This window comes from Myxocyprinus asiaticus, chromosome 25 (genome assembly GCF_019703515.2).
Source record: "Myxocyprinus asiaticus isolate MX2 ecotype Aquarium Trade chromosome 25, UBuf_Myxa_2, whole genome shotgun sequence".
Classification (NCBI taxonomy): Eukaryota; Metazoa; Chordata; class Actinopteri; order Cypriniformes; family Catostomidae; genus Myxocyprinus; species Myxocyprinus asiaticus.
The window spans coordinates 13,250,769-13,275,879 of record NC_059368.1 but is presented as its reverse complement, the minus strand read 5'-3'; the positions used below and the strand labels follow the sequence as shown (position 1 = coordinate 13,275,879).

The 25,111-nt window shown below is 36.5% G+C and overlaps 1 protein-coding gene across 5 annotated transcripts; it reads right to left on the bottom strand.

Moving 5' to 3' along the window:
- Positions 1 to 1,496: 1,496 nt before the first annotated feature.
- Positions 1,497 to 25,107, bottom strand: fzd3a (frizzled class receptor 3a). 5 transcript variants are annotated; one of them, XM_051655062.1, is made up of 8 exons: positions 24,842 to 25,107; positions 23,897 to 23,940; positions 23,259 to 23,708; positions 12,661 to 12,857; positions 11,283 to 12,300; positions 7,638 to 7,786; positions 5,480 to 5,905; positions 1,497 to 1,749 (listed from the first exon to the last, which is right to left on the bottom strand). In XM_051655062.1, the coding sequence occupies exons 3-8, from the start codon at positions 23,451 to 23,453 to the stop codon at positions 1,497 to 1,499; spliced, it is 2,238 nt and encodes a 745-aa protein (XP_051511022.1). In that variant the 5' UTR covers positions 23,454 to 23,708; positions 23,897 to 23,940; positions 24,842 to 25,107. The 5 variants fall into 5 exon arrangements, with proteins under 5 accessions (XP_051511022.1, XP_051511021.1, XP_051511024.1 ...); XM_051655061.1 differs by lacking the exon at positions 23,897 to 23,940; XM_051655064.1 differs by lacking the exon at positions 23,897 to 23,940 and having other exon boundaries at positions 5,480 to 5,725; positions 24,842 to 25,105.
- Positions 25,108 to 25,111: the final 4 nt, after the last annotated feature.

The window sequence follows — 25,111 nt, the reverse complement described above, 5'->3', positions numbered from 1 at the left end:
ACCACAAATGTAGTGGTAAAAATCCAGAATCTTAACCCTTGTGCGACCTTCAGGACATTTTTGTCTTTTTAATTTTTGTTTTTTCAATCATTTTGGCTGTGTTAATGCACAATGGCATAAATTTTGCCAAAGGAGTGTATTTTTTGGGGAACTTTGATATTTCAACTTTCAAATTATCTTTGATATTAGATAATACATCTATTATACAATGTGTACACAAAATAGTTACACTCAGGATCTTAAGGACAAAAATGTCCCCATTGAAACCCATTAAAACAATAATGCAATATTTGATCCCAGTGCCATTAAAGTATAAAATCATGAATTCTATGATATTATGCTTTCAATCCGGAGCCCTGGCTTTAAAATTAAAATGTTTAATATTTTCCACCAGATGGTGCCATTTTTCTCATGTTTAGCCTATGGAGCAAATACATGCTTTTTTCCTATTTTCTGTTTGCTGCATTATAGAACACTGCAGGCCAATTGAATAAATGATGCAGCTAAAAATGTGTGGGTGTGTTGGTATGGATGTCAGAGTGTATTTTGTACGTGTGTATTGGGAAATTTGTGTGTGTGTGTGTGTGTAAAAAAACAACAGTGGCATTATGTAAACAAACTGGCATTTAAAGGGTTACAATCCTGAAAATGAATGAATATTTGGTATTTATGATCAGGATTGATCTTGGTTAAAAAATCTGACTAAAAAAAGTAAGTGAAAGTGGAAAATAATATTAATATATAATATTTATATGGTAGTTTTTTGATACTGACATTTTTGTCCTCTCAGGTAACGAGTGTTGTTTTTTGTTTTTTTTTTAATCTGACACTGCACAAAAAATAATAATGCATCACAATCATTGTTGTTGCTAATCACTGACATATCCCAGACTGTGATAATCTCTTCCCCTTGAATGCATATTTGGTAGTTTGACACTGACATTTTTGTCCTCTAAGGACCTCTGAGTAACTTTTTTAAATTGACGCACAAGGGTTAAAACGTGGGAGCAAAAAGCAGCAAGAGCTTCAAACATCACAGAATGATGATGTATCAAAAGCCCTTACGTTTAACCCTGTTTATGTAGGAACACTTTGACGAGAGAGGCTCCAAACAGCTTTGAATGTCTTACCATCAATCACAGTACATGAAAGTATTTCAAGTGTTTGGCATCCACCATAATTTAACTTGGCAACCTTTGATTGAAAGTCTTGTTTGAATAAATGAATTAATGAAGTCCTTTCTCATTATCTAACATTTTCTGCTCCAGTAGCTCAACTGGTAGAGCACCCGCTACAACTGCCAAGGTCATGGGTTTGTTTGCTAGGGGAATGCACATACTGTTAAAATGTTTAGATTGAATGCACAATAAGTCTATTTGTATAAAAGAGTCTGCCAAATGCATCAATCAAACTTTGCGGCATAAAAGTCCAAGTGAATTCCCCATCTCCATGTCCTCACGCATTTGGTAGCTCCCCGTTTGATGGTACATTAAAGTTTACGCCTTGGTTGCGTCCTCCTCAATGACACGGTGAATGCCATTGCCAGGGCCACTTTGGATGGCTTGTGCTGTGATGCTGAGGTCACGCATGCTGCTGTGCCGTGATTGGCTCTCCAGGCGCTTCATGCTGCCATGCCGCGAATGGCTGTCAAGGCGGTCGACGCCACAGTGCTGAAGCTGATCATTAAGGCGTAGGGTGCTCCCGTGAGGGAGACGCTCTTCAACTCCATGGAAACTGCAAGCTGTGTGTCTGACAGGAAACAGAATGAGAGATTCAGTGATGTTTAGAGCTTTTATCATGGAAGCCATGGAAAGTTAATTTTTCAGCCATCTTCTTTCCAGAAGTATTTTTCCCTTAATCTTTTTTAGTTAAAGTTGTTGATTATAGGTGTCGTAACAATATATGACATTTAATGCAAAAATATTCATATATATGCAAATATACAAGTAGTTTGAGTGTGTAAGGAGACGACTCCATTGTGTCATTAACAGTGCGTCATGGAAGTAGGCGGTCACTACTTGGCTATTTTGCAGCAGCTTACTTTCTGCGATTCTCTGATTGGTGGATCTTTTCTCTACAGTAACATGGGTAGTGCAATACTTCACCAGGAATTCCGCCATTAAGCATGATTTTTTTATTTTTTTATTACGTTGAAATAAGATGGAGTGATGTCTTCAACAAAAGCATATATCTTGATTACCAAACTCTGAGCCCAGGTCTGAGGTCTATCTTACAGTTTTTCTCAATCGCTTTGGCTAATTTTTTTGAAACAGTCTTAACATTCTCTAAATTGTAAGTGCAACTGCCACAACTGTTTTATGGGACATCACAACTCTATTTCATGTCTGCAAAATGTAGTAACACCCAAAACATTTAATTCATGCTTCAAAACCTAGTTATTGTGTCAGTAAATTGGCCAATGCCACCAAAATGAAAAGTTTTTTGTCATTGTGTGAGCCATACTGGTCAAAATGTTTAGATGTTTTTTTTCCACAATGGCAGTTAACCCTGGATATGTTTGTTAAATACAAATTTAATTTTTGTTTACTTTTTTGTTGACACTGACTGCTTACTCTACTATACAAGAATGTCAGTTTTGTCTAGCTGAATGCTATTGTGTATCACACTGAGCTTTTTAGATACTGATTTTTGGAAAAGTCAATACTGTACAATACTGTAGTACACAGAAAAAGGATATGCACATTTGTATGTATACAGTACATTTATTTTTGTAGCAATGAGTTACATGTAAACAGAAAATTCACATTTGCATGTCCATTTATACACATTTGCAAGTAAAGTCACATATAGTGAACAGAAATTTACCACAAAATGACATCCATGCCAAAAAAAAAAAAAAAAAACGCAACACTGAAAAAACCTGCGGTAGTTCTGTAAAAAACAATAAATTGTACCTCCTCACAGTACGTAACACTACAAGTTTCTGTCTTCTTGGTGGACATCCTGACGCTCTTGTTGGTCTGGCCAGAGATTTAGTAGACATCACAAACATTCCATGTCATAGATATTTATGGAATATAAATGTTTGTCTGACAGATTTTGATAATTGAATGGGTCATTTTGCATGTGATGGCTCACACGATGAAAGAATGTTTAGAGGTTGTGAAGACTATGACAATTTCACTGAGAATCAACTCATCAGTTTTGATCAGCAAGCCTTGTGCATTTAGTTATTGTGCAAACTGTAGACAATTGTACTTACTCTTTTGCACACGTGCCAAAACACATGCAATCTGCTTAAATGAATAAGAAATTCAAATCTGGTGTGAACAAGAAACTAACTGTTCGGAGATTTGAACTTATTGTTTTGAAAAAAATTATTCTCATTCGAGAATTGAGCCAAAGCGATTGAGAAAAACTGTAAGAAAGAGAAATTTTCTTTAGAGAAAATAAAAGGGATTTTTACTTCCGGAACCAGACTGTTGTGCTATATTTTAGTCCATGAATATGGGAACATTATATGGAAACAAAGTTTGAATAATCATGGTGGTGTGGTTAAATATCTGGGATAATAACTGAATGATCACCACTGTTATGCTTAAAAAAATCCTACAAGAAAAATTATTATATTTTTTCTTACTGTTTTTGCAAATAGATTGTTATTATTATTAATAATAATATTATTATGATTATTGTAGACATATACCTCACTAAATATTGTTAGATTTCTCTGAAAACAAGACTTGTTATGACCCGGCATACTCACAGAGAAGTTCTTCTTCGCTCAGAGCCAAAAAGAAGTTTCAAATAGCTGAAAACAACATACTGTTTGTGAAAATTTAGACACCTGCCACACCACTATGGGAGGGGTTTAGAGGAGCATTTAAATGAGGACGCACAAGACTACATGTAAAACCTTAACTAATGTGAATTTAAAATGTGTTATTCTCAGAGTAGATTTCACATGAGATCAATAAACTGTTTTAACCACTCAGTGATGATTTAAAGTAATGTACAGTATAAGCAGTAGATAATGTGTAATTTGTCTTGTTTGCATTGTGTAATCATGGGGCTAATGTGCTAACTGGCTATACACAGCCATAATATACACCGGTTACACTCTGTTATTGAAATTTATGATGACATTAACACTACTGCAAAGATGGGTGTATAAAATATTGTTAAAGTGATAGTTCACCCAAAAAAGAAAATTCTCTCATGATTTATTCACCCTCTTGGCATCCCAGACGTGTACAACTTTCTTTGTTCTGCAGAACCCAAATGAAGATTTTTAGAAGAATATTTCAGCTCTGTCTGTCCATACAATGCAAGTGAATAGGTGCCAAAATCCACATTTAGGCATCGTAAAAGTAATCCATATGACTCCAGTGGTTAAATCCATGTGTTCAGACATGATATTATAGGTATGGGTGAGAAACAGTTACATTTTTAAGTTCTTTCCTGCCCAGTAGGGGGCGATATGCACAAAGAATGCAAATCGGCAAAAACAGAAGAAGGAGAAAGTGAAAGTAAAGGAAAAAGGACTTAAATATTGATCTGTTTCTCACCAACAACTATTATATCGCTTCAGAAGATATGGATTTAACCACCAGAGTCATCTGGAGTACTTTTATGTGGATTTTGGAGCTTCAAAATTTCGGCCACCATTCACTTGCATGGTATGGACCTACAGGGCTGAGATATTCTTCTAAAAATCTTTGTTTGTGTTCAGCAGATAAAAGAAAGTCATACACATCTGGGATGGCATAAGGGTGAATAATTGATGAGAGTATTTTCATTTTTGGGTGAACTAACCCATTAATGGGTGGAATACAGACAAAAGAATGATGCTAAGAGAGGCATATCTTTCTATGGGCAGCTGTGTGAATGTCTTTTAGCTGCAGATGGCATACGAGTGAAGCAGAATATCAAACAACAGAGTAAATGGGCTCTTACAAGTAACCGAGTAGATTTGATTCCTTTTGTAGACAATTAAAAAAAAAAAATCACATGACATATTCTTGGAAAAAGTCTCTACAGGAACGATCATACAGATGTAGGTAAGTTTGCACCAGCTCACTAATAACTCTGCACGCCGGTGTGTTCATGTTGACCTATTTTAACTGACTGAATGGATAATTAGCTGTCAGTCTCAAAGTAGGTGAAGCTCCAGGTCACAAATACCGATGACGTGGACCAATGGCAGTAAGAAGGTGTTTACCAATCAGTACAAAGTTTTCCTGAAAGTTCGCGCTGACGAGCTGTTACGAACCATTTAAAGGAACTCAAAAACAGATTCGTTTGGCCAGATTTTGTTCTAATTGACGTCACACCCATTCGTTCTTTGATTTCTTATAAAATATGCCGGGGCCTTTAATGTATCATTTTGCTTCTCAAGTAAATGAAACTTATTTTAAGGATTTGTATATATTTGTACCTGAAAACAAGACAAAAATCCTATTATGAAAAAGATTTCTTGCTATGTATGAGTTATTTTGCCCACCCCGGTCCATCTCACCTGCCATCTCGTGAGCGATGCAGGCTGCTATGGTAGCTGCTGGCCTTGCTGCGCATGCTGCCCGCACGGCTGGTGCTTGCACTGGGGGGCTCGTCCAGCATGGCGAGGTGCGTGGAGGAGGCGTGGGTGGAGGTGCCCTGTGTCGAGGTGCCTCTGGACTTCCTCACCACTGGTGTGTTGGGGTCTCTGAGGAGCAGCTGGGTGAAATCAGGCTCCTGCAGCACCTGCCTGCTCTCATGCACCGTACTGCTGAGGGTGGTAGAGACAGGGGGAGTGGGGGTGACAGAGAGGGAGAGTGACAGGGAAAAGGGTGGTACATAGGGAAGGGAGCGGCGGAGGATTGAAGGAAGAGAGAGTGGGAAGACAGAGGGCAAGTGAACGAGGGAAGAGGGGGTGGAACAAGGGGAAGGAGAGGAGGTTAATGCTCTGATACAAGGGACAGGGGTGTGATGTAGAGAGAAGGCCTTTACACTAACCACTATGATACATTTAGCGTAGAACACTACTACTTAACTACTTTTTAAGGCCTAGACAAAAATGGTGGAAATTTGTGAAAATCCACATCAACTAAATTACTTTCCTATTTGTTGTCCTTCAACAGTTCAACATACAGTGCATTCAAAGTACACATTATATCTATTTGTGAGTTCCCTGAGAATCAAACCCGTAACCTTGGCATTGCTCATGCTATGCTCTAGCAGTTGAGCTACAGGAACAAAAAATTTCTACATTGAACAGTTCTGCCTTACAAAGGCAAAACACAGTAACTAAGAATATTGTCCAGTCAAATGTGTTGTACATACACACGTTAATGCACTGATTAAATATGTACATAAAGCTGAGCAAAACTGAGCCAAACCCATCTGTCACTAAACAGATCAGAGTCGATCCAATTTCGATCATTACTCAATTTCGAAAAATAGTGTAGTCAGTGTTTTGTAGAATTTGTTTTAGAAATGTATAAAAATGTGCATCAACTTAAGCCATCGTCACACTAGGCTTTGAGAGTGCAAAATTACTGTGGACACCACAACAAACAGGATATGAGGGTGATTTTCACAAAACCTGTCAAGAAAATGTCCTGATCGTACTTAGTTTCCTGAAAGAAATTACATTTTGCTTACAATAATTGCCTATTATTAGGGCCATTAAGATTTTGTATATTGTGACATTATTTTCATGACAGTGAAAATACACATTGTAGTCACCGGTTCTCATTACCGCTATGCAAAAAAAGATGGTTATTATAATATTTTTATTAACGCAACATGACATTTTTTTTTATTTAATTTGTTAAGTATTTATAGATCAAACACTGCAAACAATCATTTTATTACTGTTTATTTTTGTCTTGTTTTCCAATAAAAATATCTATTCATTCTTAAAATAAGATCAATTTACTTGAGAAGTGAAATGACATAAGATATTTTGTCTTGTTTTCAGAGACATCTAAAAAAATGTAGTAACGTTTAAGATTATAACAAGAAAAGACTATTTGCAAATGGGGTAAGGAAAAAAAACAACTTGATTCTAAGGGAAAAAAAGTTTATTTTTCTTACCCTACTGGCAAATAGTTTTTTCTTGCTTCAAGGATAAACCACACCAAATGAAGGATGTTTTAATATTTTACCAGAAAATAAGACAAAAACACTCAGAAGGAAAATATTTTTTGCAGTGTAGCAATTCTCCCTTGGTCTTTTTAAAGAAAATAACTGTACAACATCATCTTTTTATTGTTATACAGTAAAAACATGGCTGTGTGATTGTAATAAGAATCATAATTGAAAACAATAGGAAAGGTAAAAATAAAACGCCCGGACGTGTAGCGGTATTGAAAATTGGGGGTACTGAAAATACAATGAAAATAAATAAATAAATACAAATAATGGTCTTAAATGTAGGCTTTATTTTTTTCATATTGATGTGGGGTTAAATATGACCAGAACATTTTCTTGACGGGTTTCATGAGAAGCACCCATGATGTCACACTCAAGGGCTTCTAGTTTTAATAAATTTTAAATCACAAATAACATATAATATTACATCACTTACTTTCCTGCAACAACAACAACAACAAAAATGAAGAGCACAACATGCAATGTGACCGCTGCTTTATGATTATGGCCAGTAAGCTTGCCAAGATTGACATTAAACTCACTCTTTTCTGCGATGCCCACTGAAGAAACTGGCCCATTCAAAGCACGTCTTTTTACTGCCAACCCAAAACACTGATGGGATGCCCACCACCAGCATCATCAGGTACTTGATGAGAAATAAGGTGATATCAGGCCTGCTTGTCTGTTCCACCTGTGAAGACAAAAGCAATGGATTCATATTAAGCACTTGTACCAACACAATTAAGATTAGTCTGGTATAAAACCTAATGACTGGGGCTAAAAAGTGGAGTGGTGGTGGCATAGTGGGCTAAAGCAGAAGCAGAAGGTTGCTGGTTTGATTCCCACAGCCACCACCATTGTATCCTTGAGCAAGGCACTTAACTCCAGGTTACTCCGGGGGATTGTCCCTGTAATAAGTGTACTGTGAGTTGCTTTGAATAAAAGCGTCTGCCAAATGCATGAATGAATGAATGTAAAAAGTGTAAATTAATGAAATTAAAACTCAAAGGCTTATTCTCCCTTGCAAATATCTGTACTTGCACATAACCTTATACTGAGTGCACATTCGTACATGTGTGTGAGTAGCTTTCTGTGTCACTTTAGCTGTGGGTTGTGCATGTGTGATTGTGTGGATGGGAAGTGCTTTAACTCAGCTCACTGCACAATCGCCAAAGGCATAAACAGAGCTGCAGCCAACACAAATGTCTATCCTTTCTCTTTCTCTTATACGCACACACTCTCTTTGTGCTTTAGATGGAGCATTTCTTCTGCTCTGAATGCTGTCAGATTGCATTTACATCCATATACAGTACATTCATGTCATATATTTAATTAATATTCCATTCAGTGTCATAGAAACAACCTAATAACATGTGGCATCACCATTTTTAAAAGTGCAACAACTAAAAGACCTTATTCACAGCAGCGGCATCTTTGATTTTTAATGGGAATGACAACGAGGCTGTGAGGGAGACTTACAGTCTCTTCAATGGGCTGTACTGCAGTTTAAAGTGTTTTTGGATCGTTCCGCAAAAAAAACATCGATAAAATATCTGTCTAAGAACATTCAGTATACAAAGAAGTCCAGACAACATGAGTTGTGGAAAATCAGATGTGATCAAGAGCTTTATACAGCTTTATATGATATTTTTATGATATTCAGTGGTGGCTCAGCAGGGGGCAGTGGTGGCTCAGCAGGGGGCAGTGGTGGCTCAGCGGTTAAGGCTCTGGGTTACTGATTAGAAGGTTGGGGGTTCAAGCCGCAGCACTGCCAAGATGCCACTGCTGGCCCTTGAGCAAGGCCCTTGACCCTGTCTGCTCCAGGGGTGCCATATCATGGCTGACCCTGCACTCTGACCCCAGCTTAGCTGGGATATGTGAAAAAAAAAGAATTTCACTGTATATGTGCAAATGTATAATGTGTGATAAATAAATAAAATTATAATTATACCATTTGTGCCATTGAAGAGATGGTAAGTCTATCCAGGGACGTCACTAGAGATTCATGGATAAGTGGGCTGGGCTAAGCCTCTTTTACGGGGGTCTGGACATACTCCCCCAAAATGTCTTTTCATCATGTATTTTTAGAGTAACATCGGGTGTAAAATCTTAAAAGGAAGTCAGAAGAATACACACCAAATTTACTTTGTGTTAATACGCAATTACAGATTCACAACACATGAATTACACTTATGCAAAGCATTAAAGTATTGCTAATATTTGTTTCTTATGCTTGCAACTTGATTTACACCTTTACAAAACGTTCTGTGCGCATGCAATTTATTTTTACACTTGCAATTTGATTTACGCTTTCACAAATCTTACTCTGCGCATGAAAATCATTTAGGCACTATTTTACCTTCATACTATACAGAAAATGAAGTTATAAAATGGTTATCAAGAGTGAGCTATTGATACGTGTTACAAGACTGAAATCTTATTTACATGATGCTGGTGTAATCTAATGCAGTCTTGTAGAATTATTTAATGTAGTGACAGCCAACACAATAAGCTCTGCTCATTTTTAAACATCATTATTTGGTGGAGAGGGAGGATGATGAGCCTAGATGTTGTTTTGCACAACAGGACGGTTTGACCACTCAGTTTGGCTCGATCACACTTAATAATATAGCTTAAAAATATAGTCAGAAAAAAATAATTTTGCACAGCATTTTATAGCAATATCTCTTTGTTCAAACACCAGCCAAAACGTTTAAGTGTTGAATATTTTCCTCACAAAAAGGATGCACTTCCAATATGTTAACTAACCAATCTTCATCAACAGGCCAGGTACAGCATCCCATGTTTTTTTCCTTTGTTAATTAATCCCTATAACAAGTTTAGGGCAATAGAGCACTTTAATACAAGTGTCTTTCAATACAAGACTGAGATAAGTTCTGAATTTACCGACTACATGTGCTGTCGCTTGCATTTGCTTACATTTGGCAACACTCAGCTGTATATGGGTATTGCTGTTAACCCTTTAGATCTGCTCTCAATGTAATGGTATATAAAAGGGCAGTTTTATTTTATTTTATTTATTTGGGGTTAAAGCCCCCCTAAAATAGGCCTAGCGACATCCCTGAGTCTATCCCTCACAGCCTTGTTGTCATTTCCATTAAAAATCTAATATGGTGCTAGTGGGAATAAGGTCTATTTATAGCAATACATTTAATAATACACTAATAATGGAAGACAAAAACTTTATAACATAATGTACTACTGCAGAGATAGCATGACACATCACTGTCTTTTCCATCCACAACAGAAGTTGCAGCAGTAGATGGATACGACCTCATTAAAACTAATCCCATGCTGCCTCAGGCATGTACACACACACACACACACACACACACACTATCTCACACACACACATATGCATCAACATCGTTACTGAGATTGCTGAGTTTCACTGACGTGAAGCTGAGTAAAAAATTCCACGTTCCATGACAGTCTCTTTGTTTCATTTATGCTTCAGTTTCTCTGCATTATTGTAAATATGAGATATTATCAGTGCTGTGCAGCTGTTGCTGTATGTTTATTGAGATACACAGCTTTAAATGTCCAACGAAGCTCATTTCATTGGTAAAACTCAGTGAAATGGAGTAAATTGATAGACTTAAACTTTTATCTTCATTAATTGTGTTGTAGACCTACTCTTTAGGTGTGGCTGTCCCATACTTGCATAACAAAAACAGTATTATGGTATTACCTTTTTATTTTTATTTATTTTTTGGGAACATGATATCATGGTAATGCCATTGTTTTTGGACATACACTATAGAAATACCATGTCATTTTTTGAAGTACCTTGGAGAACTATGTAAATACCATGGCATATGCATATGGTAATCATTGAGTACCATGGTATACATCACTTGAGGGGGGGTGGGGGGGTGGTGTTGCTGAATGGTAGCACAGAAAACACTGTCAAGAGTTCTTAGCACAGTGTCCCAACTGCATAGGTGCAAGAATGCATGTTCGAGAACCGTTAACAAAACCAAAAGTCATGAAAATCTTTTGGCTCCTTTAGTTAAAAAAAAAAAAAAAAAAAAGTGAAATTCCCAACACTATTTGTAATTGGTGGGATGCAAATTTATGAATGTCCTTCCATTTAAGACTTTTAAGTTCATATTGTATGTTAACATACAGTATACTGTATAAGCACTTATTAATATTTTGTTTACCTTAAGCGGGCAGGGGATGTGGTATTCTCTGCAGTGCTCCTGTACCCAGGTAGTCTCCCACACTGATCTGTAGCTCTGCTCATATAGATAACAGCCAATTACTGTCAGCAGAGGCACCAAATACAGCACGGAAAACACGCCAATCCGGATCATGAACTTCACCAATTTGTCCTGGTTCTCTTTCTCTAATGGAATCTCCATGCGGACCCTATTCAGTGCTGCGATGCCTGCTAATAACAGCACCACACCCACGACCACATCAAGCGCAAGGGGCACCAAGAGGAACCAGCATAAAGCCATCAGGTCGTAGAGCCCCACAAAGCAAACACCACTCACGCTGTCGCCCTCGATTTTGTTCATGGCCATGAGGGTGATGGTGAGGGCCCCTGGAACTCCCCAAGCCACTGCATGGAAGAGCAAAGCCTTCTTTTCAATAGCCTCACTCCCCCATTTGGGAACAGCAGCCAGGAACCAGGTGATGGTAAGGATGACCCACCAAATGCTGCCCGCCATGGTGAAGAAGTAGAGTGTCATGAAGAGGAGCGTGCAAGCTTTGTTGTGAGAACCCTGGGTGATGGTGGAGGCACGGAATCGACCCGGGCTTGCAGAATTACACGACACACGATCCTCCAGTAGAAAGCCCAGGAAGAAAACCAGGGACACCATCATGTAGCAGACGGCATAGAAGATGATGGGCCGCTCAGGGTAACGGAAACGGCCAACGTCGATAAGGAAGGTCAAGAAGGTGAAGAGTGTGGCTGACAGGCAGACAATGGAGATAACACCAATGAAATAGCGGGCGAAGATGAGCTCATCTTTGCGGAAGTACATGTTTGGGCAAGGAGGCGAGCAGTCATGCACACCCATGAATGAGTAGCCCAACTCAGGGTTGATCTTCAGCTCTCGTGGACACCAGAAGCCATAGTCCCGTTGAACAGATGAGGGCGATTCCTCTGTGCTGTCAGTGTTGGGGAGTAAGTCTATAGCTCGTGGGTAAGACTCATCACATTGTGGAAACCTAAGAGACAGATTGCATAAATTTAAAATATGGAGTAAAATATGGAGTATCAATCAAGTTTATTATTAATGAAAAGAGGAAAATTTGCCGTAAAACAAAAATTGTTAACTAATATAAAAATAAAAACAAAAGTCTGCAAAACAACAAAAACTGCACGATGATTCAAAAGAAAACTAAACAGAATTTCAAATAATTGACTTTTGTTTTAGCTATGTTATAAGTGTTGAGAACTAAAAACCAATACCATACTGAAAATAAAATAAAAACAGTCATTTTAAAAATACAAAACAAAATTCTAGTGAAAATAAATGCTATTGAAATGTTCAATAATACTAATATAACAACTCTCGTATTCTGTACCTGCTACACTCCATCTCCTCTGGCCAGCTGACCCCAAACATGTCCATGAGTTTGTAGCAATCACTCTTGGCACGCTGGCACAGGCGTCGACATGGCAGGGTCACTCGGCCGTACTCAGTGCACACGGGTGCGTAAAGGGAACACAAGAATGGGCGTATTTCAGTGGAGCACTCCAGGTTTACCATAGGATGAAAGGGCTGCTTGGACAGAGAATGGGAACACAGAAAAATATACAGAGAGATTTAGACATTAACATACTGTAACTGAAGATGGATTTTATCAAAATACATTTGGATTATTTGGTACTAATATAATATAATATAATATATAAAATATAAAAATGTATGAAGCACACATGCACCTTAAGAAATATGACAATTTATATGACAATTAATCATGAAAGCCCTAAAAGAGACTATTAATCATCATAGCCCGAAAACAGACAATTAATCATCATAATCACAATTATTTGTTTGACAATTATTCGTCAGCCAAATTTAATAATTGTGACTATTTGGCAGTGATAGACATATACGGTATATTGGCCAGGGTTGCGTTTCCCAAAAGCATCGCAAGCTTAAGTTGATCATAGAGACCATTGGCGGCAATGATTTCTACGATCTTCTAATCTTCCTATGCTTTTAGGAAACACAGTCCATGACTGATTAATTGACTATATAAATAACTGTGCCCGAATGTCTGATTAACTAAAGTGGTCATTATACACAAGTTTCAAAATCTACTGACAGCCTTGTCAACGGATAATGCACATATTCTGTTTTAATAATTTATTTATTTATTTATTTTTTTTTTAACATACTTTAAATATGCACTAACTAATTTCATGTTGTTTTGCTGGCTCTAATTCACCTTCTTAAGCAATTGATAGAACCTTAGCCTCTCTGCTGCCCCCACTGGTTCTGGAGGTTTGATGATCTTGTGAAGTTACCGCAGGTTAACTGGTGCACAACATGACAGGATGACAGGAATCTGGATTCTCAGGATTCTCGGGAAAATATTAGAGTTTGAGGATCGAATTGCAAGATGTAGCTGGTCATGAGATTTCAACATGGTGGCCATCATGTCTGTGTTTCTTCATAACTACTTCTGTTTTCTATCGTGCTTGCCCTATTTCCAGTAAATGAGAATGGAAATTTGATCTGTGGCACAAGCATAGTAATGTACCTCCCTCTTCTCTCTGAGGATGCCTTTGTTTTGGGCAGGGAGACATGCTGTTTATTCCTGGGCCCCACTTATACCATGAGGCATTCTGGGAGTAGTGCCAGCTTTGGGGTCGGACATAAATATGCAAATCCCATGGGGGGAGAAGGTGGAAGGCTCCACCCAGGACCAGACAGATAGACAATAATGTCTCCATCCCTGCAGAGTATAGGCCTTTGTGATGGTAGGGTGGGGGTTCTGAGACACCCCTTGTGTCACAGCCCACATGAACAAGCTTTATAGTATGTATTGGGTAGTTGATGCATGTCCATGAGGTTTTTTATTTTATTTTTATTTTTTATTAGTTATATGACTTAATATGGGAAAGTCTACATTTTAGGTGCTATGACAAACTGGTCATACTTTCTTTTAAGTTTTTCACTAAGTATTTTTAAAATCTTTTTGTCTTCACTAGTTTATTTTAAACGGTCCTGCGTTGTGACAAATGAATTTGAAAAAGAACAAATATTTAATGTCTCTCAATAAATATGAGATAATAAAACAGTGAATAATAATAAAAATAATAAATAATAATAAGCAAAATGTCAACTTAGGCTAAATGTAATTCATGTCAACCACCCATACACAGTATATTGCTCTTTGTGTTTGGCTATTAAAATGTTATTGGTTACATACTGCATGCAATGTTGTCTTTCATTATGTTTCTAAACACCAGTTCTAAACCTAATATGGAGAAAACTACCTAATCCAATGGATAAATCATGTGATTTAATGCACTAACAATAGCTGCTTTTCCACCATCGGGCCGAACAGTTCTCATTGCAAAACCGAACCGCTTCGTGCCGATCCGGGTCAGCTGGCAAGGTTAGGTTTCTTTTTCAGGAGAATGTACAGATCCGTATTTTGGCGACACGGTGAGAGGTAAATGTTGGAGCGAGTGGGGCACGCTATGGAGCATGATCGCATATTCCAGTTTTTAGGACTGTTTTTTCCCTGGTTTTACTTTTGCTAATAAACAGCAAAGACAGTTTATACCATACTCAGAACCATTCGGTCCAGTGGTGGAAAAGCAGCTATTGTTACTGTTTTTCATTATTGCAAATAAGAGAGGTCACAACACATATATGATAAACTGGATGTACAACACATATTCATAATGAGATCATTCAGCCAGTGCCAGCACAGCAGTCTACCACCCAAAATGTGTGTAAAAAGGGATTAGGATGGCTATTATGCTTGCCCATTTTGACACAAAGCAGCAATCGTTTCCATGCACATAATCCATATTTAACGCAGGATATACCATTGAGCTCAAAATGTGCAACCAACATAACACACGAAAGAGCGCCAACTTAAAGGATCGGACAACTAAGCAATTTTCATCATGTAGATTCCATAAATATAATTAAAGGCTACAGTTAAATTAACTTTTGATTTTAAAAATTGTTTCATATTTTTAATGGACAATAAACAGGCCTAGCAGGGTTCTCACACCTTTCTTATAATACATTTCCATGGTGTTTCCTTTACATTTCAAGAATGAATTTCTAGCTAACAAAATATGCATATAATTAGATGGTATAATTACAAAAACAAAATATTATAGACATTCTGTGACTTTTTTAGGATGTATTTTTTAATTTCCATGAAATCACAATTTTAAAATTCCCTCTATTTTAAGGTTTTCAAAGACCATAGGAATACTGAAGTACAAAAAAAGGGCATAATTTCTACACTGAAAAAAGTGGTAAAATGCAATTGTTAAATCAAAGATCTATTTCTACTTGATCTAAGTCATAACAATTAATTCTGTTAGTGTAACCTAATTTGTCAGGTTAATTTAGATTAAATAACAGTTTTGACCTGAATAAAACCAGTTAATTTAGATATTACCACATAAAGCATATTTTTAGGTTACCTGACAAAATATTTTTACAGCGTATGGCTACATCTTAAAATGCTGAATGAGAATAATTTATATTGCATTTATATTGCAGCAAAACATGTACTGAGAAAATAGAGCTTCATGCTTGTTGTCTATGGCCATTACATGCAGCTTCAGCTATCCTCCATACAAAAGGTCTGATGGCATGTCCTATCCCATTCTGAGCTCAATTGAGTGGACATACACTGGCTGTTAGGCAAGATAAAAATAAAGCGAGTGCCCTTAGTTGGTGATTTGGTGAAAACATTATCTCATCACAGCTGTCATGCCACATTACATGCAATGAAATGATCTGATGAACTCAAATGTGTGCATCTGGCCCACTGCAGTCCTGAGGGCAAACATACACTTTTTACACAGCAATGTCCATCCATTTCCATTGTGCTTCTCAAGGGCTATCAGTGTTATTTAGGATATCTAAAACATGTAGAAATGGAAAACACAGACGACAGAAGAGGCACAATGACTGTTATTTTCTGAGTGGGCAGAGGGCATAGGGTATGATTCCAAGCATCTGTGTGCCACAGGAGGGAATGAATATATGGGGACTTTTAAATGCTCTGTACAGCTTAGGGTTGCTCCGATACCAAAATTTTGGCTTCGGTATACGATACCAGCCCTGGTACCTCTGTATTGATACTAACTCGATACTTAGGCAACAAATAAAAAAACAACAACAACAAACTCAGATTTTTTATGAAATTGCACAGAAAATTACTTGACTAAAAGAACTGCATAATGTCTACAAATTATGCCAATTATGCCATCCATGTTAAATGTTTTAATTAAATGTTATGATCAAATTGTGTTTAATCAAATACATACTGTACAGCTTTAATCAAATCAAAATATAATAATTTTCAACAATATAGAGCCAATAATAATATATATATTATTTCTGGTAAAAAACTAAAAAGATACACAACAGAGCTAACAAAATTTTTTTTTTTTTACAATTAATAGTAAAAACACTATTAATTGCAACATTAAATGAAAACAATCTAATTACCTGAGGCAAAAGGCTGCCATGGCTGAATCACAACATGCTGATATTCAGTTCACATGCTTTTGTGATATTGCTTACAGAAAATATAACCATTTAATATTATATTATTGTTACTATGAGTATTATTGCGACTACTTTGCATATTATACTTTTATACAGTAGTAATATTTTTCTGTCGTAATATCTTCAATTTCACGCATCCGGTTGAATAGAGCTTTTATTTCAGCAGGGCTTTTATTTTGAAAGACCTTTGAAGTTCTTCCTGTTTGTGAAGGGAAATTTTTCACCTGGTGTTGTTGATGGATGCTTGCAAATGGGACCCTTGGAGACGGTAAATGTTTGGATTCGGGGAGGTGGTTATATAAGATACGATTATATATTCGTTATTTTAAGAGCTTATTTCATTTCATTTAAAGTGCAATTTGAATTAAGAAATGTCTTTTGTTAAAGTTTTTCATGTTTCAATAAATAAATTTTTAAAGCAAAATCAATAAAGCAAAAAGATTGGCTGACCCTTGGCAGGGGGGTTGACGATGTAATCGGATATCGCGATATTTTAAAGGCAATTATCGTTAAAATATTTTTTACATATCACCCAGCCCAAAAGGGAAGTTACATTTTTCATGAACTATTGTAAAATGAAGTAATTTTACGGAGACCCACACAAACACCTGTACTCAATTCCATATTGCAACATGTTACCTATTCATTTTTGCATATTTGTTTGTTTTTGAGTAGTCTATGGGCAATATAAACTTTTTATTTTATTGAAAAACGTTGTTTTTGAAAATAGTAAATTATTCGTTTGTGCTATGGCTCTTTTGAAAAAATGCATCAACCAAAAATTTTAAAATTGGCTCCTTACTGAAAAAAGGTTCCCGACCCCTGGTTTATGCAGAGGCACTTCATACATCAGGCGATTTTAAACCATAATCCCCAGAAGCAATTATAGAGTTACCCTGGTCAGGTCTTTCGTGATATGGCTCATGTTTTGTTTGAATCTGTGTCTGTCACTTATATATGGCCTCAATATATTTGGAAAAACAGATTACTGAGTTCACTTTAGAAGCAGCTGCCACAGGTTTGGAGCTGCTCTCTTCACGGCTTGCCACTAATGAAGGACTCGTGTATACCCTCAATTCAATTTAAGCTTTCTCTATATCTTTCTTTTTAAGACTTAAATTCTTTCAGTGTTCCAAGCAAACACACGTGTAACAACAACTGTGTGCTGTTGTTCACTGATTTATTCTTTAATAAATGTAATACGTTCTATTCAGCTGAACAGATTCAGACCTTTTAGTATGTTTAATTTGTTTAATGACTGATGTGGGATTCTCATATTTTTTGTTTTGCTATTAATGCTGGAGAATTTAAAGGAATGTTCCAGATTCAAAGAAGTTAAGCTCATTCGACAGCATTTGTGGCATAATGTTGATTACAACAAAAATAATTTCAACTCGCCCATTGATTATTTACAAAAAAGCAAAAATTGCAGTTGCTAAGTTGCTTACATTGGAAGTGAATGGGGCCAATCCATAAACATTAAATACACATTGTTTCAAAATATAGCTACAAGATGAAAACATTATGTTGCCATGATTTTAGAGGGAAAAATTGACTTTTTTTTTTTTTTTTTATAAACTAGGGACGAGTCGAAATAATTTTTTGTTGTAATCAACATTATGCTTCAAATGATGTCGGCTGAGCTTAACTTCTGTTGAACCCAGAACATTAATACTGACCTTCTGATTCAATTTACACTACAGGTCAAAAGTTTGGACACACCTAATAGTTCATTATTTTTACTATTTTCAAGATTTTAGAATAATAGTTATAAATGATAATATAGTTAAAAAGTTATAAGTCCCACCCTTTCCCTAAAGTATGGTTCTGCTCACTCTCAACTAGGGTTGTGTCGATACAACCAAATATCGATATATCGCAATACTTTTGCTCAAGATACTGTATCGATACTTAGATTCTCTCATGGACATGTTTGGATCTAGGGCTTGGCAAAAATATTGATTTTTTTACTTAATCTTCATTTGTATGATCCCAGTGTCGATTCTTAAAATGACAAGATCGCTCTTTCTTTCTATCTGCAATCCTCAACATTCAGATGTGCGTAAATACTTCCCATTTGCTACAAAAAATGTCTGTGATTAGTCACTGGCTGGTAATTTTTTAGATTTAACTCACCAGTGTTTGAGTGGTGTAGTGGCATAAAAGTTCAGCACAGAGATCTTTTCACTGCGTGCTGAGAGTAAAGGTTTTGACTCTTTCTGTGTAATGTGAGTCCAAAGACTAGATCAAAGCAAACCATTTTTTGTTTAATAATGTCTCTTTTAATGTTCTTTCTGCTCTCTACAGTCAGTTATTTATCAAAAACAACAAAAGAAACATTTAATTATAATCACACATAGCATAAATGCTGTAAAGAAGCCATTTGACCAAACAAACAATACTGTCAAAGTCCCTGCCACAGCTCTTAAAGAGACAGTACCATTTTAGCATCCATACTACATATCTAAGTATATGCTTCTAAATAGTACAAATTAGACATATAAACAACAAACATGCACCAATATACTGTATATATGCAATATAATATATAAAATGTCAATACACCATATTTATTGATGTATACATGGACTACATTTTAAAAAAAGCTAAAATGTCACCAAAATGATGAAAAACTAAGGGTAAAATAAAATTTGTAAAATTGATATGTCCGTAATTTAACAAGTTAGAAGGTTCCCTGTATAATGAATAACAGCGATAGCTGAAAGAAAATTTCTTTCATACTGTATGCAAGTAAAACGGACATTATAACTGAACTATACTCAAATTAATTGAAATTAAAACTAAATCGAACCATGATATCGTGATGTATCACGATATATCGTATCGTGATGTGACTGGTGATACCCAGCCCTACTCCCAACCAGGGATCCACCTGGGATGTTTTTTAAACAGTATTGAAGGACCATGTCCTTACCATGCTGGTCACTTGTCGACTGCTTTTCCTTCACTATTCAGTCTAACTTATTCATTGAAAAAATATAATAATAATATAATAAGTTTTGTAAAGAATTTCTACAAATTTCCACAATTTATATTTGTCTATAAAACTAATTTAAAGAATTTAAGCATAAGCCTTTAGATTAAAATGTCAGCTGCATCCAAACTTTTGGTAGTGTATTACACTGGTAGTGCATTTTCAAGTATTGTTGGATATTTTAGTATGTTTGATGAAATGTATTTTAGTATGTTTTTCCCAGTGTTTTTTTATTTTATTTTTTTATGCTGCTAATACTGGTGCATTTAATACTGAATCTATTTGCCTGAAAAAATAAAAATGTAAAAGAAGGAGGCAAAGACAAAAAATGTTTAAGTCACCTAACCTGACCGTTTGAATGTGTTCATTCACAAGTAAATACGTTTTCTCCCTCCCTCTGCCCATAAATCCAGAGTACATATGCCTTTCTCTGTGCACCCCCACTGCTCTTTGATAGGTACTGTGCTCTGTCAAGACTGTAAGACATATTATGGGAACCACAATAACAATATTTGTTATTTACATAATCTTTCTTTCAGATTTCTTCTCCTTTTCTTCCAGTCACTATTAAATTCTTAAGGCAACGTTCACTTCACAACATTCAACTTCACTACCATGGCAACCAGTGATGCAGAAACGGCCGGAGTTTGAGGGAGGGGTCTAATGGAGAGAGGTCAGAGTGCGAGTGACGACCACCTCCTGAGAGAGAAAATCGGTTCTTTTGTTGCAATACAATTGGGCCCCTTTTCTCCAGCAACCACAGTACCTTGCGTGGGGGAGGGATGAAAAAGAGAGGAGAGAGTGGAAAGAAACAGACAGAGAGAAAGACTGCCCTATAGTGCAAATGCATTACCGAATGTGCATTAATGTCTACATATTAAAATCAATTATCTTCATTTATAGTTTAAACAGTCCCATGTAAAACTTTTGTATATGTAAAATAATGTAGAGAGCATGGTGGCTGACTAACACTATAATGCCGATATATAATTGAGTTAAAAGACATTTAAAAAAGAAAACTTGCATAATCCATTGACAAGGTTGTCTGTATTTTGGAACTAACACGGTGGAATGGCGACTTCTTTTAATCATCCTTTCTTCTAATGGACAAATATTGGCCAATTAATTGGCCTGGTCCATATATCGATTAGTCTATCACAAATATTGAAAGGGTATCCTTCAGAACCCAACAATTTTGTCCCAGTCAATCTCAGATGTTATAATTATTTTAGTGTAATGCAAATATCAAGTTATTAAAATTGGATAAAACTAGCCCTGTATGATTTAAATGCTAAATTTGAATTGATTTGAGTTGCCAGATTGCATGACCACTGCTGAATGCCCTTAACTATCACGCTGTGGTAAAAAATAACACAAGGACAAGGTCAAGCATCTTTGCATGTTTGATAAATGGGGGAGGTAGTTTAAATTAACTAGATGTCAAACTACATCAATCAGAGCACCTGAAATGCTAATTAATATTGTTAGGTTAACCAAGCATCCTCCTTGCTTGCACAGTTCAAATCCTTGTTGAATCTTTCCATTACTATACACAACCACACCAATCCCAGAATCCCATCCCTTTAGGCAACTGTCCCAATTCACTGATGAGGTTATCCAGAGTTTAGAGTAAGATGGCACAACTGTCCTACAGTGTTTTTGAATCTGAAAGCAAGCACATTTAACCTACCCCTTATAAAGCCCAAAAGAAATAGATTGTTGGCAGTTGCGACTAATGAAATTAAGGATTTAGTATGGCTTTCTTTTCAACTTGGATCACCTTGGTCCCACTTCAAGTCACTGATGGCAATTGTCTGCAACAGTAAAGGCTATTCATTGCCCAAATTATGGTTATTCAGCGGACTACATTCCCATTTAAATCACATGTCAATCTTCATTTGGCTTTTCTTTTTCTGTTAGTTTTGAACCCTCCAACACTGGAATCATGCCAAGAAAGAAGAGTAGCAACATGTAACACTGGAGCAACAACTAGAATTCTAAATTCCATATAATTCCATGTAAAATCTATATTAAACTGCATATGTAATTTTGTGCATTTTAAGGCCATATCCACACTAATACGTCTCATCCAGACCACAACAGTGATTTCCACGAGTACAAACCGAGGGTTTAGAACATACTCTTCATTTCTGCATACGTTGGACATCACAAACGCATGACAATTCTATTCTCTGTCCGCGTTATTCTGTATGATATTCTTGTAATTCTGTGTCTAGCTGATGTATAAACTCTGATATCTGATGTTATGTGACCGACGGTCAGTGATATAGATTTAGTCCTCATGAAATTCAAGAACAAAGTGCATTTGAATATATTTCTTGACTGATCTTGTAATGCTTTGTGCAAAAAAAGTATCATCACTTTGTGTGTTTGTGCTGGTTGTTACAGTGCAAAAGGTTATGTAACTCCACATTTCACCACACAAATATACAAGAGGATGAGCAGATGGTGTCCTGCATTGGCTAAACTCCATCCATTAATTTTTTTCTCTCTTTTTCTTTTTCTTCTGATCTCTTTAATTTTCTGTCCCATTTCTTCCTCTATTATATTGAGGCAGGATGGGAGTAAGTTAAAACCTTGTGACTGAGGACAGGAGGTTTTAGATAAAATTTACAGTGCTGTGTGTGTTCAACAGAGATCCACTATCCACTGTAACAAGCTAATGCAGCTGCTCTCCATTGGGCTCAGCCAAATATTGTGTCCCAGTAAAGAGGATTAACCATCAGATAGAATCAATCCAGGGGTTATGGCTGCAAATACAAAGATTATAGAGCAATCAAAATAAACAATGTGACCAGGCACCATTAACTGCTCATAACATCAATACACTCTAGCAAGTCGGTGTAATGCAACCATGCCACATAAATATGTTATAAGATACTTATTCAGTCTACATCCCAATGAACAGCAAAAATTGTATAAAACAGCAAAATGCTAAACAAAGCTTAGCAAATAGTCCCATAGGACAGATAAAAGATTAATTTCCCTTTAAAAGTTTCTGTAATGTGATCTGAATGATCTGTTCTGCAAAGCAAGAAAGAACTGGGTCAAACCTAAACCGACAAATCATTGATGCTTTTGGTCTATACGATGGTGTCTGTTTTGAAACAACATATTTAAAATGTGCATTTTTTTTTTCTTGCAGGGAAAATACTAATTGCAAATTAAAGTGGTTCGAAGGTGGCCATGAAAATTCATGTTTTGCTATTAAGGAAAGAATACTGAATTAGGCATAAATGTATAGCCTATACTGTACAGTATATGTGCAACCCACATACAGCTGTATGATTGTGCTGAGGTCATACATGAGCATAGAGATTAGAACTAGTAATCTGATCATGCCAATTAAACGATCAGCTTGTGTAAGGTTATGACAGACACTTTACCTCCATTGCAAGAGCAGCAGTCTGCTGGTCATAGTGATTTAGAATGTTGGGCATGAAGGTGGTATTGTAGGAAAGGCCCTGGCACATCCTTAATGTGATAGGTTCACAGGTAAACATGCTATGGCTCCCGGTAGCTTCCATATTTATTGCCAAACATGTAGTCAGCATGGACAGTAGAACCCAAAGGAGATCCATGGTTGGAAGTGCACTCCAGAGCAAGGCTTGGATGTGCTGTGTCTTGCAAAGGATAGGTGTGTATCAGGAAAATCTGAGATCCTCCATTTCCTCATAAATTATCTGTTGATTGACAAATGCAGAAACTGCCCATATAGGGCGTGCTTCTCCGTTTTGCAGTGCCATACTAGATCCAGGTCTTTTCATTGCACATCCGTCTTTTGTTGTTATGCATTTCTGGGTTTCAAATTTTGTTACGTGGCATCCACATTTCATCTGTGGGTGACAGAACATAAATGGTCAGATGTGAGCTGAGCAGACTAGAATTATTCATGAGTGGAATGGAAAAATCTTCAGGAGATTTCTCAAAGTGGGGGAAATATTTTCAAAGTGAACAATGCATGAACAAAAGCATTGTCACAGTATAGTGGCAGCAAATAAAAGATGCTTTATAAGTGTTTTACCTAAGGGACCAGAAAAACTCCAATGTTACAATGCACACAGTAGCCTACAAAAGAAAGAATTTAAGCACAATATGAAGGAATAGAATGGAACACAGAACAGAGAATTGAACGAAGAATTAACTTGAGTATAATTTTCAAATTATGGTCCAGTTACAGTAAAGTATCTGTGCATGAAATCTCTGTATGGATTTAATAACATGCAAACGTTAAGCAACGTGCACATACAGTAAAAAAAAAAAAAAAAAAAAAAAACGCTTCCATTATAGCTAATAAAATATTATTAACTTACAACAAATAAACAGTACGTATAATTCATTAGTAATATCACTCGTGTATGGCCAGCAAAACGGTAAAAATGTCCACACACACACAATAAATAAATAACGGTGCTCCATTTACCGGCATCATGCAGAACGGGGATTTTACTAGAGAAATTAACATGCTCCAAAAGGATTTTACTACTTTTATTTTTTACGTTCAATTTTATTTAACCGTCGATAAACATTGCGCACGTTCGTCAAAATAAAGACGAACAAAAGATAACGCTTTCCTTTATTAACAGATGGATATCCCTTGGGAGTCGTGTAGCCGCTGCGCCGTAATCAGAATGAGCTTTATTGCCAAGTATGCTTACACATACAAGGAATTTGTCTTGGTGACAGAAGCTTCCAGTGCACAAACAATACAACAAGACAGAGATAATAATAATAATAATAATAATAATAATAATAATAATAATAATAAAAATAATAAAATAGACTAATGAATAATGAAGTAATGAAACTACCTTCAAAATAGGTATTTTATTTAATTTTAGGTGTAGGCTATTTCTCGTATTTTACTCTAATCATTCTAAAACATGCTTCTATGCATAATAATAATAATAATAATAATAATAATTCTGATAATGAAAGGGGAAAAAAATAAAAACGACATCATTCTTACCTCTCTGGGTAAGACCATTCACGTGCGGGACCCCACTCTGCTCCTCTAACAATAAGACCCCAATGTGTCTTTCGGGCAGGTTCGGAGGATTTGTCCTGGCGCGCGCAATCGGCGGTGACGCGCAGACGAATATTGCTCTCGCGTTACTCAGTATAAAAGCACATAAAACATCTTACGTCACAGGACTGAGATTGAAAGAACACATCCAATACATGCGCCGAGAATGGCTTGGTGTTGTTACTGTCTATCATCATTGCAATGGCCGTTTGG

Bases quoted from the DNA above. Each gene is read 5' to 3' on its own strand.
- fzd3a (XM_051655062.1), bottom strand. From the start codon at position 23,453: ATGGATCTCCTTTGGGTTCTACTGTCCATGCTGACTACATGTTTGGCA. The intron at 7,787-11,282 runs GTAAACAAAATA...TTGTCTTCACAG, and splicing joins ACATCCCCTGCCCGCTTAAG to GTGGAACAGACAAGCAGGCC. The intron at 1,750-5,479 runs GTGAGATGGACC...GTTTCCTGTCAG, and splicing joins CATCGCTCACGAGATGGCAG to ACACACAGCTTGCAGTTTCC.